This window comes from Hypomesus nipponensis, chromosome 5, assembly GCF_054491055.1.
Source record: "Hypomesus nipponensis isolate SF chromosome 5, ASM5449105v1, whole genome shotgun sequence".
Taxonomy (NCBI): Eukaryota; Metazoa; Chordata; class Actinopteri; order Osmeriformes; family Osmeridae; genus Hypomesus; species Hypomesus nipponensis.
Genome location: NC_140365.1, coordinates 5,412,879 through 5,427,441, shown reverse-complemented (window position 1 = coordinate 5,427,441; position 14,563 = coordinate 5,412,879). Strand labels below are relative to the sequence as shown.

The 14,563-nt window shown below is 45.9% G+C and overlaps 3 protein-coding genes and 1 non-coding gene across 7 annotated transcripts; 3 read left to right on the top strand and 1 right to left on the bottom strand.

Annotated features, from left to right (window-relative positions):
• Positions 1-2,426: 2,426 nt before the first annotated feature.
• On the top strand, positions 2,427-3,889 carry LOC146288073 (uncharacterized). The gene is made up of 3 exons (XM_084698604.1): positions 2,427-2,634; positions 2,782-2,960; positions 3,114-3,889. Exons 1-3 carry the CDS (start codon positions 2,505-2,507, stop codon positions 3,774-3,776), a joined length of 972 nt encoding a protein of 323 aa, XP_084554730.1. The 5' UTR covers positions 2,427-2,504; the 3' UTR covers positions 3,777-3,889.
• A 173-nt stretch (positions 3,890-4,062) lies between these two features.
• trnat-agu (transfer RNA threonine (anticodon AGU)) lies at positions 4,063-4,136 on the top strand. Its single transcript has one exon. It is a non-coding gene; the product is annotated as a tRNA-Thr (tRNA).
• A 273-nt stretch (positions 4,137-4,409) lies between these two features.
• On the top strand, positions 4,410-9,664 carry LOC146288071 (kinesin-like protein KIF12). 2 transcript variants are annotated; one of them, XM_084698553.1, is made up of 17 exons: positions 4,410-4,558; positions 4,739-4,807; positions 4,953-5,031; positions 5,392-5,513; positions 5,659-5,734; positions 5,868-6,002; positions 6,086-6,221; positions 6,414-6,496; positions 6,764-6,890; positions 6,968-7,086; positions 7,196-7,300; positions 7,485-7,738; positions 7,917-8,024; positions 8,114-8,231; positions 8,898-8,969; positions 9,175-9,299; positions 9,369-9,664. In XM_084698553.1, the coding sequence occupies exons 2-17, from the start codon at positions 4,773-4,775 to the stop codon at positions 9,505-9,507; spliced, it is 1,833 nt and encodes a 610-aa protein (XP_084554679.1). In that variant the 5' UTR covers positions 4,410-4,558; positions 4,739-4,772; the 3' UTR covers positions 9,508-9,664. The 2 variants fall into 2 exon arrangements, with proteins under 2 accessions (XP_084554679.1, XP_084554678.1); XM_084698552.1 differs by having other exon boundaries at positions 9,366-9,664.
• Positions 9,665-9,782: 118 nt separating this feature from the next.
• vtnb (vitronectin b) lies at positions 9,783-12,341 on the bottom strand. Of its 3 annotated transcripts, none has more exons than XM_084698167.1 (9): positions 12,186-12,341; positions 11,880-11,996; positions 11,537-11,743; positions 11,288-11,427; positions 10,974-11,130; positions 10,742-10,897; positions 10,407-10,641; positions 10,155-10,258; positions 9,783-10,066 (listed from the first exon to the last, which is right to left on the bottom strand). In XM_084698167.1, exons 1-9 carry the CDS (start codon positions 12,247-12,249, stop codon positions 9,945-9,947), a joined length of 1,302 nt encoding a protein of 433 aa, XP_084554293.1. In that variant the 5' UTR covers positions 12,250-12,341; the 3' UTR covers positions 9,783-9,944. The 3 variants fall into 3 exon arrangements, with proteins under 3 accessions (XP_084554293.1, XP_084554292.1, XP_084554294.1); XM_084698166.1 differs by having other exon boundaries at positions 10,395-10,641; positions 12,186-12,340; XM_084698168.1 differs by having other exon boundaries at positions 10,395-10,641; positions 11,913-11,996; positions 12,186-12,340.
• Positions 12,342-14,563: the final 2,222 nt, after the last annotated feature.

Sequence of the window (14,563 nt, the reverse complement as noted above, 5' to 3'; positions counted from 1 at the left end):
GTTATGAATAGTCTTCAGTGTTATACAGCCTTCCACAAAAAATGCAGTTGATAAAGGGACATGATGTTACCAATATTGCCACAGATGTTTCAAGTACTGTGTCGTAACATGGTAATTTAATTAGACCAAACTGGATAACTGGTAGTCTTAAAAGAATCTTTTGTAAACGTCTAGTAGTGCTGTGTAGTCTCATTCATGTCACTCTCCTTCATTTCTATTTCAGGGCAGATCTTCAGCATGCAGGTCTCTATCCATCTGTGTCATCTTAAGACAAAAATGAGTCACACTTAGGCTCAGAGGCCTTCTGAAGCCTGGGCTGTGGGCTAGCAGTTTGCCCCTCCACATGTCTCACAGAGCAGGCCTAAAAACCACTATGGGTGACAGGAAATGTGTATAGCTTGAACATCAAATGCTGGCTTGTGTTTGTGTATTGAGATTGGGGGGGGGGGGGTTGCTGAAGGAGTGAAGGGTCATTCTCACAAGGGTGTCAAGCTTGACTCCTGGGAGCGGTAGACAAACAGGATGGACACACACACACTCAAACACACGCACACACACTAACAAGTAACAAATAACAAACATGCTTTGTGATGTCAACTGTGTATTGGGGAGGGCATGTATATTGCATTCATATTTTATTTGTCAGGCAAAAAGTACTGCAGTAAAAATCATGAACACTGCATCCACTCTTATGATGACCACATTTTCTTTTGGCCAACAGTTCAGAGAATGGAGTGGATTAAATCTAATTTCCTCACCTAACACATACCAAGGTTAAATGCTTTCAAGAGAGTACATGGCTTCCCTGATGTGGTAAATCTGGAATGACTTCTCACCCAAATCATCCATCACCCCATTTCCACATCTTACTAACAGTCTCCAGGCTGTTACACAAGGATCCTCTCTGTAAATCAAGTTTTATGGATTTATTTTGTTTGCATTATTGATGTTTAACGTTGTCGGAAGTAGAAGCCCCGAAGTAAAGCACACCCCATTCCTGTTCAGTCATGTTGGCAGACTAGCAATTAAATTGTGATTTAACACTTACTAATAGTGTCAACAGTCGAATGTCCACATCGGCACCTTTACTACTGCCATCTACTGGTCAGATAAACAATCTGCAATGATCAGTTGATAATACTGTACCACGCCATTTAGGACTTCCTCGAATTAAAATAAGATAGGCCTATATGATCAGGAACGCCGCTAAGAATGTTGGGCCCCGTGAGGAGATTGTAGAGAAGAATACATATTATTCTTTATTTAATTCCACTCTTAGAAGCTTTACTTTAAAGTAACTTTAAAGTGATACAATGTTTTAAACAGCTACAAATTGAAGATTTGCAGGGACATGACAGCACATGAGCGGTTTCGAGTATTCTGCTTTTGTTTTCGGTTTCGATGTACCCCCTCTGAAAGGGGTCATTATATTGGTTGATGGCCAGTTATGACCTACGACCCCATAGCTCATCGGATTAAAAGACAATGACCAGCAATTAGTTGCCAATATGGCGCATATTGCTAGGCCTATGATCTTCCATAGATCATACTAGGATTAATCATGCTGACGTAATGTATGAAGGCATGATGGCCATCCTTTCTAGATATGCGGACACCCCTCATTTCAGTTTTGCATAGCTTCAATAGTATTTTTCATGGCAGTTATCACATGCAGATCAGTAGCCTATGGTTGGTTGATCTGATTTCTGATGTCATATTTTGAGCACTTTAATGCAGGTAAGTGGTCAAATGGTTGTGTCATTTAGTTAACTCACAGAAGGATGCAGAGGGTCGTATTAAATTCCAAAATAACAGGCCAGGAGTAAATTGAACACATTTCGTTTCACAAAACGAATCGGATACGTACTTGACTTTCATTAGGAGGCTTTTGTCTAGCACCGGGCAGACTTGTGTCCTTATTTTAGTCTGCTTCATCCTGTGATGTCATGTGTCAACTATTTTGAAAAGAAGCCGACCAGGAAGTGAAGGTAGCAGCCTGATTTGTCACCTCCACGCATTACTTGTGACTGCACCTCACACTTACAGTACACGTTATACCCGATGTTAAACCTCCAAGGTTTTTCTCCCAGCGGGTGGTGAACTGGGTCTGTCAGGAAAGGATGTGGTGCAGACAGACTTGCTTCTCTCTACCAGCCCAACCAGCCCATCTCTCTCGCTCTCTGATGTATCACGAGGACGTCATTAGGCTACCTGGCAGTGTGAGAACGATGGTGGCAGTCTGGTCTAAACGGGGCCATTACCACCTTGTTTGGGATCAAAGGGCGTCTTCACCAGGTCAGCAGTTAACGACTTTGTTGCACTTGAAAGGCACGCGTTGGCGGCTCATAACCACAACTATTGGGTGAGAGGGGAGGGACAAGATAGACCCCTAACTCAGACTACAAAACCTGCCAGTCTGTGTCTGCCTGGATACCAAAGTGTTAGGGGGGCCTTGATAAGCGTAATTTGTTGTGAAGCCGTTTTAAAGAAGATACAACTGAGATATGGCATTTGGGTTGGATTGTGCGAGATTCGCCGGAGAAATGAACGCGCTGTTCCCGGGACAAGGCTGGTCAACAACATCGTTTATGGATGCCAACAACAACAACGATTACACACATGAATCCGGCATTGGTAAGGCAGTTATTTAATAGAATAGCAGTCCATATTTGACTACGCTATGCTATGCATATAGGCCTAGTGACAACACAATTTTAGGCCGTTTTGTTTGTGATATTGACCATGTGGATTGACCGTTCTATAACCTTTGTCTTTCCACAGTACGCCAGGATGCTCTTCGAGGGGTTCTTGCAGACTCCCGGCGTCGCAGGAAGCGCACGACATTCAGTAAAGGGCAACTGAGTGAACTGGAGAGGGCCTTCTCCTTAACGCGGTACCCCGACGTCAAAATGAAAGAGTCGCTCGCTGCGCTGACGGGGCTCCCCGAGTCCAAGATTCAGGTTTGTTGGATAAACATTTGCCACTAGGCTTACAATACACTGTTTATAGGGAAGTTTCTTATTAATGTGGATTTTAAAAAAACAGCACTTCATTGATTTTGGAAAAAGAAAATAACTTCTAACCTAAGCATAACCACCCTTCCCTTTCCGTAGGTATGGTTCCAGAACCGCCGTGCGCGTTATTTCAAGAGCAAGAAGCCGACAGAAGCAGCAAAACCATCGACAGACTACTCAGCTCCACAGATCTCTTACACACCAACCATGTTCACCAACATGCCCCTTCCCTACCCCTCCCCTACCAGCTACCCCTTACCACCTCACCGTTACCCCCTACCACCCCGCCAATCTTCACTACCTCCTCGCTACCCTTCACCACCACCCCGATACCCTGAACCAAGTCTACCCCAGTCCTCTAAGCTTTCTGCTGTCTGCATGCCAGGAGCCCAGTCAGTGGACCTATACGGATTTACCCCTCTAGCCACCGAAGACGCATGCGGTCTCCCCGTGGACTACAATCAGCGGCCAGATTCAGTGTATTGTAATTCATCTACTACATGCAGTACATGGGACATTCTAGAAGGTATTATTGCTTGTGATACTTCAAAAGATGCTCGGGAACAGTGCGGAAGCAACTGTGGCCCAGCAGAGCAGATTGTGCCAGAATGCCCGGCAACACAGTACCAGTATGCAACAAGAGGAGGAAGTCAACGGGGGGAATCTCCCGAAGACCTTGACTTTTTTCAAGACGTCCATGACAACCTAAACTTCTCAGACTTTGAAGTTGCCACGGACTTGATTGATTACCTTCTTGGTTAAAGGTTTTTTTCACAACAGAAACGTTATAATTTGCAGAGAATCCTTTATTATCTTATATGTAAAATGCCAGGGCCAATGGTTTAAGATTTATTTAGTTAATGTTATTTATCGGATGTGCCATTTATATTGAATAAAGTTTTTGAAAAACAGTGATGTTGTCTTTGATTGTTTTTCGACCTTTGTTTAAATCGTAGCCTACGTAATATAGCCTACATAACTATGGTTTGAAAGTTATTGTTGATGACTTATTCATTCAAATTTGTAAATGTCGGCCTTCGCGTCATATGGCGCCGTGGCTTAGATGGTTAAAGCGCCTGTCTAGTAAACAGGAGATCCTGAGTTCGAATCTCAGCGGTGCCTTTTGAGGATTTCGGTTCAAGATTTTCCATGTTTAAATAATCCAGAACATGGACAGAACGATTTAATTCACAAACTCATGTTTCACGACAAACAGCTGAAAAGAGAACAACATCATTAAATTGTTTTGGCCAAATATTTCGGACATTCTGCAATGTTGAGAACGGGTGGCAGAATTTCTGCCAGAAGGAATTAAATACTGTTCTATGAGACTATGATGTCACAGAGGAGTTCAAATGCAAGAAGCAGAAAGCAGTAAAAAGAGAGGTACTGCTGTATGTAGGAGTTTCTTGTCTGACCTGGTTCTGGGTGTGTCAGGCTCATGAGAGGCAGGAGACGACCAGGCACAGAGTGCATTCAATCCAACAACGAATTTTGCTATCCAAATGGAGCAAACCAGTAAAAACCAGCTTGGAATAGACTAAGTACGATCTTGTCTGGCTCTCACTCCCTGTAGTTCAAGACTCATCACACATATTCGTACAACTCTACAAAACATAAAAACACATGCTTTTAAATGCCTCTGTGTGAGAACATTAGCTGAACAAAGACAAGGAGGGATGCACAAACCATCATGCTTCTTACTCCACTTTTGGTTTCTTCAGCCAGGTGCCAGAGTGAGAGAAGGGGTGGGCAGAGATGCAGGAAGAGTCAAATGTTGTGGTGGCCGTCAGGTATCTTATACACTTCAGTATCTAATCACACTCAATTATTTTTGTTCCAGACACACACCCCTCACTAAGAATTCTGTCCTTTGTTCTCAAGCTGAACAACTTAACACATGTTCTGTGAATGAGCTGTGTGTGTGTGTGTGAGCAGGGTAAGGCCTTTGAATGAAAATGAATATAACCGAAGAGAAGAGACCATTGTACATTGGCCAGACCAACACAATCTACTGGTGAGCCCAAAACACTCACAACACTCATTCTGACTCATTCATGCAAACTGTCATATGGTCCCTCCCTCCCTCCCTCCCTCCCTCCCTCCCTCCCTCCCTCCCTCCCTCCCTCCCTCCCTCCCTCCCTCCCTCCCTCCCTCCCTCCCTCCCTCCCTCCCTCCCTCCCTCCCTCCCTCCCTCCCTCCCTCCCTCCCTCCCTCCCTCCCTCCCTCCCTCCCTCCCTCCCTCCCTCCCTCCCTCCCTCCCTCCCTCCCTCCCTGCCTCCCTCCCTCGCCCAACTCCTTCTTCCCATTTAGCCTCAACTCATCTCATTCCTCTCCCTTCCCTTCCACCCAACTTTCTCTACTTTTCTCCCCCAAGGTGGGAGTGTTGGGACAGGAGCGGGTATTTGCTGTCGACGTGGTCCTGGGTCCAGACAGTTCCCAGGAAGACGTGTTTGCAGAGTGTGACATGACCAGACTCATTGACATTGCCATCAAGGGGTGAGAGGCAGGACTGATGAGTAATGTAGGAGAATTGGATATATTGGAACAAGAATTGGACATGTTTACAATTGCATGTCATTATTTTGTTACATAAGCCAGTGCTGTGATAGAATAACAGTGTGTTGTCTGTTTTTGTTGGGAGGTTTTCCTGCACAGTGTTTGCTTTTGGACAGACAGGTTCAGGAAAGACATACACCATCACAGGACCCCACTCCCTGGTCAGTATAAACCATGAGCTCTAGTTTCATGTGTTCTCATCCTCCTCCAGCATCTTTTATCTTCCAAGCCGTCTTGACCTCTAACCCCTGGCCCTGCCCCGTCTTGACCTCTAACCTCTGGCCCTGCCCCCAGTTCCGGGAGGGTTTCGATCATGCCTCTTTAGCTGGCCTCATGCAGAGGTCTCTGTTGTACCTGCTCGAGCAGGTGAACTGCTCAGGGGAAGAGTTTCACCTCTGTGTCTCCTACCTGGAAATCTACAATGAACAGGTAAACACGTACACACACATTCGCACACACGCACAAGCAGAACCTCTGTGACTTTGTCCCTGCTTTTGCATATATGGGGACAGGTGCGTGACCTGTTAAACCCGTGGTTGCCTTACACATTGGTGGTTCGTGGGAGCAAAATGCAAGGGTTCTATGTGGAGAACCTGTCAATGGTGGAGTTCCAAAACCTGGAAGGCTTCATGAAACTCCTAGAGAGAGGTACAGATGAATTAGAAATTCAAAAAATATCTCTAATGTGTGGATCTGTTCACTGTCAGTTTGTCTGGCAATAGCATCTTGCTTTGGGATTGCTCTCTCTCTCTCTCTCTCTCTCTCTCTCTCTCTCTCTCTCTCTCTCTCTCTCTCTCTCTCTCTCTCTCTCTCTCCCTCTCTTCTTCTTCTGTCTGACAGGGATGCAAAGTAGGCAGAGCTCCCCTCACTCCCAGAACGAACACTCCAGCCGCAGTCACTCCATCCTGACTGTCTACATCAAGGTATCAAGAGAGTTGGATGATGTGTCACTTTTTCACTGTCCCTCAAACCTCCTCCTTTTCCCCTCCCTCCCTCCCTCCCTCCCTCCCTCCCTCCCTCCCTCCCTCCCTCCCTCCCTCCCTCCCTCCCTCCCTCCCTCCCTCCCTCCCTCCCTCCCTCCCTCCCTCCCTCCCTCCCTCCCTCCCTCCCTCCCTCCCTCCCTCCCTCCCTCCCTCCCTCCCTCCCTCCCTCCCTCCCAACCCTTCACATCCCATCCTTTCGTCTCTCAGGGTGTGTCCACCATTGGGAAGCTCTGTGTGGTGGACCTTGCTGGAAGTGAGAGGGTGAGAGATGGAGACTCCACAGAGGAGCTGCTGGAGGAGACGGGAAACATCAACCGCAGCCTGCTCACTCTGGGTATGTTCACGGTTGTCCCAACACACTGTTGTGATGTCACACGTCGTGATGTATCAGGTGTGTTTGTTTTCCTGTAGGGAAGTGTATTTCCTCCTTGGTGGACCCAAAGAAAAGGGATGGGCACATTCCGTATAGGGACAGCAAACTCACCAAGCTGCTCTCTGATTCGTTGGGAGGCTCTGGCATCACTCTCATGGTACTGAACTAACCAATCAGTGAGAGTGAGTGGTCATTGTGTTTACTGAGTGCTCTTACTGTTTTATCTTTAGCATGTGCCATACCTTCTGTCGTTTTTTGCTTCCCAGATTGCGTGTGTGTCTCCCACTCTGCGTAATCTTCAGGAGACCCTGAACACACTTCATTACTCCAGCAGAGCCAGGAGGATCAGAAACAAGCCCATGGTCAAGAGGGTAAAAACATATTGCCCTGTCACACACACACATACACACACACACACACACACACACACACTCTTTCTCTCCTGCCCGTGGCCTGTCTGTAGCTCCATGGAAAAGAATATGGCTGTTGTGACATGATGCGTCCCTGTCTGCCATAAGGCCACAAACTGTATTTCTTCCCTCCTGTCATGATAAGGACCTCCGTGAGAAGCTGGTGGTGAGTTTACAGAGAGAAATCCACAGGCTGCGAGAAGAGAACCTGTTACTACGACGACACCTCTCCGCATCCCCTCAGAGTGTAGAGGAGTCAGGAGGTCGGGCTGCTAAGGGTCCTGGGAGTTTGAGTTGTCCTCAGAAAGCTGAGGAAGAGCGCAGAGCTTGGCCAAGTTCCTCAGAGACCAGCCTGAGGAGCATGTTGCAAGAGCTCAGGAGACAAAACGACAAGCTGCAGTGGGTCCACGGAACACACCACACCTGTGTAGATTCTAGAACACAGAGGGAAACGTTCCAAATCATGAACACATTCACAAAACGACAACTAAAAGTAGTGTACTGTAATCGTGTGGAGAGTCATTATCATACTAGGACTGAACACAAAGCAGATTGTTTATGTTGTCCCTGTCTGCAGGCGAGATAAACTGGCCCTGCTGGACAGCCAGGAGTCCTTCAACCAGCAGAGGGCGCAACTCTCCCAGGAGAACAACCGTCTGCTGCGCAAACTAGAGGATCTGGAGAGGTGGGGGCCTATTCAGGGGAGACACACCAAATGTACACTCTTTAATGGCTGTGTCACGCTCATTTCCTTCCCCCTCCTCTCCTTGGCAGAGTGATCTCCAGCTCGCCCCATTCTGACAGCAGTCACTCTGGGCAGTCCGTCCGCGGACCCTGTGGAGGGGGCTACCACAACCCTGTACCCTATCCCTGTAAACACACCAACGGGTTTGTGAGTACCCACTCACACATCTACAAGGATACAAATACTCCTCTCAGTCTACACTTTGTCCTTCTCTACCATGTGACCCTCCAGACTCCATATATAGGAATGCCTCCACAAATGTCTTCACATCCAGAGATTCAACTGACTTTAATGACTTCATGTCTTAAAACAATGAGCATTTTGCACTACATCACAATTCCTGTAATATTTGTATTTTATATTGTATTTTATATTGTAAATTGGAAACTTATATTTTATTTTATGGCAACTTATATTTTATTGTATGTTTTATTTTAATTGTATTCCGCTTAGTATTGCTAGTTTATGTATACTTAGTATAGTTAGACCATATATCTAAATTTAAGATTCCTATATGTTTATTGTATGCACCTTCCTGCCAAAGCAAATTCCTTGTCTGTGCAAACTTTAATGGCGAATAAATCCCTTTCTGATTCTGATTCAAACACTGACCCCATAGAAAGACAGCGTAGAATGTGAAACAACATAACCCAGACTCATAACCAAGTGCTGACCTTGTGTCAGTGTAACTAACACTAGGGACAAACATATCATCTGGCATTAGTACCCTCTTTTGCACCCGTGTTGTCGATGTCTTAATCAGAAGTTTAATTGCAAAGTAAGTGCTCACAAACAAGGAATGCGGTTGTGTAGGATCCCTCCATGGTGTACCCCTGGCATCCTGTCCATTACTGTTGTGGCTGCTCCTCAAACAGGAACGTGACTGTGAGTTACAGCCGACCGCTGACTCCTGATAGTTAACTGGGATGATTTGAGGAATAAAGTATAGCTGCCTCATGAATATATGATGTTCATTTCAAATTTCAAAAAGTGTTTCATATTCATGAGCTGATTGCTACTTGCTAGACAGAAAATGTTCAGGATGGCGGTTTCTCTTTAACACCACCTTCAACCCCTTCACTGTGTATAGGTGATGCTGCCACCCCTCCAGGAAGGACCCCCACAGCGAGCGGTCCAGAGCCCAGTAGAGAGCACCCAGCCTGGGCCACACCACCGCGGCCCTGCCCCCGCAGACCCAGCACCTCATGGGAAGAAGTGAGTTAACCGACGGCTAAGCCGAGCGTCTATTGGTGTGTGTGTTTTAATCTGTGCGTGTGCTAGCAGGTGCCAGGCGGGATATGCCGATCGGTATCAGGAGCTGAAGGAGGCTAGAACACAGAAAGCCCAGAGGACAATCGGGGGAGCAGACGTCCAGAACCTCCGTCCTGTTATTCACCCAACAAGGGGGCAGAGAGACTCATGAACAGAGATAACTAGTCCAGATGGATCAATGGTTAGGGAACAGGAGACAAGGAAAGGAAGACATCTAGGGTGAGCCAAACAGAGCACAAACAGAAGTGGCTCAGCTGTTTGTGTGGGACTGGACTGATAAATTGACCAAAGGAACAAATAAAAAAGTATGATCCATCCATGTGTGTGTGTCTGTATGGGAGAGAATAAGAGAGCACTGCCCTTTGCAAAATCTGGTCACTTTGGAAATCTAAGAGGAAAAAAAGGCAGCAGAGTAGCTTACTCAAATAAGGTAAATAGTTTTGTTTTATTTTGTGATCACTCAATAACTGAAACTAGAACAAGAATATACAGCATGTTTCTACATTGTATTTAAAATTAGTTAATAATAATGAGTTAAAGTTATATTATGTCTCTTCATGTCACATCTGTCATGCGCCATCATACTGTCTATCTCTTCTCTGCCAGTGACTCGCGTTTGCACCCCAGCCAGTATTTGGCGATGGATCGTGGGTAGGGCGGATTGACAAAGTCAATACGTTTGGTCTGGAGGTCCACCCTGTAGTACTTATCTGGTGAGACAAACACAAAGGTTTACAGGGCATGAAGCTGTAGTTTGGTTCTTAGTACTCTTACAGAGACAGATGGAAAGAGGATTACCCTTTTTAAAGAAGTAAACGTTCTGTACAGGCATGCTTTTCTCCAGCATTGTGGTGTCGTAGTTGCTGTAGTCATCGTAAGTGTACTCATGGTCAAATTCTGTCCTGTAAGACACAACACACACACACTCACTCACCCACACATCAATTCCTATAGTCTGACAACTGGCGTATGTTTCTTGTTGAATTTTTGTGGGGTGACATGAGTTGTAAGAGTGAGCAGAACGAAAGAAGATGCAACCTTTCATCGTACAAGGGGCTTAAAAGGTCATCCAGCAGAGAGCGGCCGTGTATGCGTCTTTTGTTCTTCCTTCTCTTGGGCCCCCTCTTCCTGTTGGGCCTCCGTCGTGCAGACGGGATATCCGGGGAGGACGACGGGCCAGGCTTGGGGCTGACGTAGAGCCGTCCCACCATGGCAGCGTCTACAGGGGGCTTGATGCCTACCCAGTCCTTACTGATGAAGTGCGGCCCTTTGTGGTGACCCTCCACTGTGGCGAGAGAGATAGATGGGCGATATAAGACACCAACACATAGGTAGTGCACTTAATATGGCAACACACACACACCATAACAACATGTGTGTCTTACAGCCTTGGAAGAGATGCCTGAGGAGGCTCTCCCAGGTGTCATCACAGTACAAGTCTGTGTAGCGTGTGAAGAGCACAGAGGGGGCGGATCTGGTCATGGTCACGCACTCCTCGTGGGACGGCTGGTGCTTGAACTCATACTGGTAATACTGGTCCCCTGGAGAAAGGGACAGATTGTATTACAAAGGCATGTGTTACACACAAGCATACCCACACATCCACACACGGTATACCTTTGAAGAAGTAAACCTTCTCTTTGCCATGGTGACCAGGTGCAGGAATAGCAAAGGCTGCATCCACGTTGTCTGGAACCTTCTCAAAGCCTACCGAGATGTCACGTGGGTAGTCCTCATCCAGAACATCATCCTCAAAGCGCCAGTACTTATTGCCCTTAGGACCCAATCCATAGCAACATTTATACATGATCATATTACATAATCAGATTTCACTCTGTGTGACTCTACCGACAACAATATAGAGGTATAAAACGTATTATGTTTGGGTTTGTGAGGCCTTGTCCCTAGTAGGTGTGCAGATTGGGTAGTACCTTGAAGATATAAGTCTTGCCCTGGCAATTTATACGCGTGAAAGCGGCATCGATCGGTCCAGAAATCCCCCACACGTCCTTGATAAGTTTGGGGTAACCAGGGACTACTGCCCTCTCATCCAGCTCAAAGAAATAATCGCCTAGGTTACACAGAAGATGGATGATTGACTTCATCTTCAGCCCGTGCAGATGTTTAACTGCACAAGCTGAAGGTAGAGTTCACCAAAATCCTGCGTCAAACTTCCTCACCTCTAAAGGCATAGATGGACCCGTTCTTCAGCTGCAAGAAGTCGTCAAAGGGCCGCCCACTGCAGGGAACAGCGTCTGGGTCTGGGGGAGGAGTGGGAGCCTGCGTGGTGGTGGTGGGGACGGTGGTGGTGTTAGGAGGAAAAGTGGTTGGTTCAATGGTTGTAGCCACCAGATCCTCTGGTTGTTCAAAGGTGTCTCCACGAGCAACTGAAAACAAAGCGTGAAAACAGCACCCAACATCACTGCGCATGTTTGTGTTTCACTCTGACTGGTAAGGTTATCACAGCTAGGAATGCATCGCCTGAGATCAAGAGGTCAAATGGGAAATTTGTGAACGTCTGACTTTTCTTTTGGCAGGCGGTGTTGTAGTCCATACAGCAGCTCTCATAATACATGCACATGGAGTCGCACTGGCATTTCTTCATGGGGTTGAAAGTGTTACATCGATCAACACAGGACTCTGTGAGAAAGTTAACAACTGATCAATTTCTAACTGGCATGAACCAACATGTTTACTCTCTCGCCCAAAAATTCTCACAGAACTACTGTACATAATTAAGTCACAATAGTGTTTATACAAATGTGGATTTAGACGCAGAGATCAAGAAGAAGAATACGTCAAATTTTGAAGCAACGCATCTAAACTTACCATCTGCAGCGAGAGCGGAGGCCAGTGCGAGCATGAGCACAAGGAGACCCACAACGGACCTCATGCTGTCACACTCCGTCTCCGAACCAGCACGAACAATAGTTCGGCTATTCGTTTAGAGAACCGAAAATTCCGTAAGAGAATAGTCTATTGAAGGAGAGCGCACAACTACAATGCGGTCGTGTGCAGGCCACTTTGGAAAACTAACCCCGTCTGACGCAGAGATTACATCGGAGTAGAGGATCAATATTTCATGGTACAATGAGTCATTGACCGCTGCTTGTTTGTTTTCACGAGCGATCAATCTTCGGCAGTGATAAATCATTAAACACAGGCACTTTAGTGTTCTCTCACAGGACTGTGATTATGTCAGGACAGGTTCTGTATGAACTCTCTTTGTTGTCAGCAGTTGAAAAAAATCTCACATTGCGGTTCCGAGTGGAAGTTGACACGAAGGAACTAACTACACATCAATACACTGTGCATGAGCGTCCAATCAATAAGGCTAGTCTGATGATTGGAGACGTCTTTAGGCTATGTGAACTCAAACTAACCATGGCAGGCAGTTACTTCTGTAGATCTAGCTGACCTTCCAATGTGAGCCTCGCTATTTGCCCTTATCGTGGCCCTGGTGATACCGTTAATTCATCGCTCGACTGGCGGTTTTGCGACTTTACAAGTTCAGTACCAGGAACAGCTGAATTGCGGGGAAGACAGAACCTTCTGTGGCCACTAGGGGGCGCAGGAGCCCAAAATCGTGGCAGCTATGACCAGCCCTTTCTCCTTTCACAGCCTCATCCTCAGCCTCATATCACCCAGAAGGCTCTTACTGTCTGTGACATGAAGCACTGTGTTATTACAGGTGTAAGGAAGGGTGCTCACAAAACCAGGCTAATGTGGATATGTCCATATTGCCTTTGGCTTCTGTTTTCCCTGAATGTCCCACTGAACCATAAAAACTATTGCAATGAATCTTCAGTAGATTTACTCTGACTGACTCCTAGGAAAGTGTCCGTTCAAAATCTCAAGCCCTCCAATTTGAAGATGGTTATGGTACACTGGTTTCCTTCCACTCAATCTACACCCATTCATACTGTAACTGAAATGGCATTAAGCCTAGTTCTAGCAAGACAATGTAGGTAAAAACTGATTGTTCCTCCACTAGTTTCCTCTGCCAATATACTCTGCTCCACTGCACTACATTTCACTGAAATATGAACTTGACTTACGAAATGCTGATAAAAAGCCTTTAACTAAAGAAGGACCTACTGGGTGACAGAAACATTTATGTTTTTTGTAGGTACATCGTACAGAATTGAACTCTGTGGGTCATCTGAGGTATATTGTTTCTCTCTTTCTCTCTCCCTCTCTCTCTCTGTCATTAAGTATGTACCTTGTAAAATATTAGTCAATTAAAGCCATCATCGGTTGTAAAATGGGATCAGATAAAATACAAGACATGGTGTTCTTGTGCAGCTTAACGGTTTTTGTTTTTGTGTGTGTGTGAGAGTGTGTGTGTGTGAAAGAGAGAGAGAGAGATTACGGCACCTGCTACTTCCTGGTCTTTTATGCTATTTTTGCAGTGTTACGTTAAACATTGATAGATTCCATCTGCTTTCGACACTTTGAAAGTAATGTTGAAGATGGAAGAAAAGTTGTGCTTGAGTGGTGGAAGTAGTTTGCTTGCCACTCTTGAGTCTAAATTGTACAATATGGAATAGCTTTTTTTAGGGTTTATTTGAACAGTTGAAATGATCTCGATGGGGAACCTGTATGTGAGGATGTTGGGGGAGGAAAGGTGGGGCCCAACCGGTAAACTGCAGGTGGACTTTTGATCGGCGGAGTTGTTGTGTATGATGGAGCTTCTATATAGAATTGGACGGTCTGCTGTTTAATACTGTACTGTAGCTTTCCTTTATCAGATCAGTCAGCCTTGGGACTCGGATCATAAACTAAGCTGGAAATGGTTATAAACCAGCATAGGACATCCCATTGATAAAGATCTGGATTATGTGATCTTGTTAAACCTCCAGTAGTCCTGAACTGAACCGAGACCGGTCTGTTGCCCAGCTGTCATCACACCAAGACTAAGGCTCCAACCGATTCACCACAAAGAAAAAGAGCTTGTGGTTGCCGGATGGATATATTTAAATAATGTAATCTACCTGCAGATAGAGAGGAGCATAGTCCACCGGACCGCTACCGTCTGATCTGAATGAGTGGCAGGCTGAAAGCCAGCAGACATTATGGCGCAGGCACTACAATCACATAAAACAGCGCTCTCTTTGTGTCTGAGTTGTAAATATGTGGAATTAACACGTGTATGTGACCTTGAAGGTATAGTAAATGTATATAAAATTGATTTCATTCCCACTTTC

Bases quoted from the DNA above. Each gene is read 5' to 3' on its own strand.
- vtnb (XM_084698166.1), bottom strand. From the start codon at position 12,249: ATGAGGTCCGTTGTGGGTCTCCTTGTGCTCATGCTCGCACTGGCCTCC. The intron at 11,744-11,879 runs GTCAGACGTTCA...CTTTGTTTTCAG, and splicing joins CACCGCCTGCCAAAAGAAAA to TTGCTCGTGGAGACACCTTT. The intron at 10,642-10,741 runs GTAAGACACACA...CTCTCGCCACAG, and splicing joins CAGGCATCTCTTCCAAGGCT to TGGAGGGTCACCACAAAGGG.
- LOC146288071 (XM_084698552.1), top strand. From the start codon at position 4,773: ATGCAGGAAGAGTCAAATGTTGTGGTGGCCGTCAG. The intron at 7,301-7,484 runs GTAAAAACATAT...TGTCATGATAAG, and splicing joins ACAAGCCCATGGTCAAGAGG to GACCTCCGTGAGAAGCTGGT. The intron at 9,300-9,365 runs GTGAGTTAACCG...TGCGTGTGCTAG, and splicing joins CCAGCACCTCATGGGAAGAA to CAGGTGCCAGGCGGGATATG.
- LOC146288073 (XM_084698604.1), top strand. From the start codon at position 2,505: ATGGCATTTGGGTTGGATTGTGCGAGATTCGCCGGAGAAATGAACGCG. The intron at 2,635-2,781 runs GTAAGGCAGTTA...GTCTTTCCACAG, and splicing joins CACACATGAATCCGGCATTG to TACGCCAGGATGCTCTTCGA. The intron at 2,961-3,113 runs GTTTGTTGGATA...CCCTTTCCGTAG, and splicing joins TCCCCGAGTCCAAGATTCAG to GTATGGTTCCAGAACCGCCG.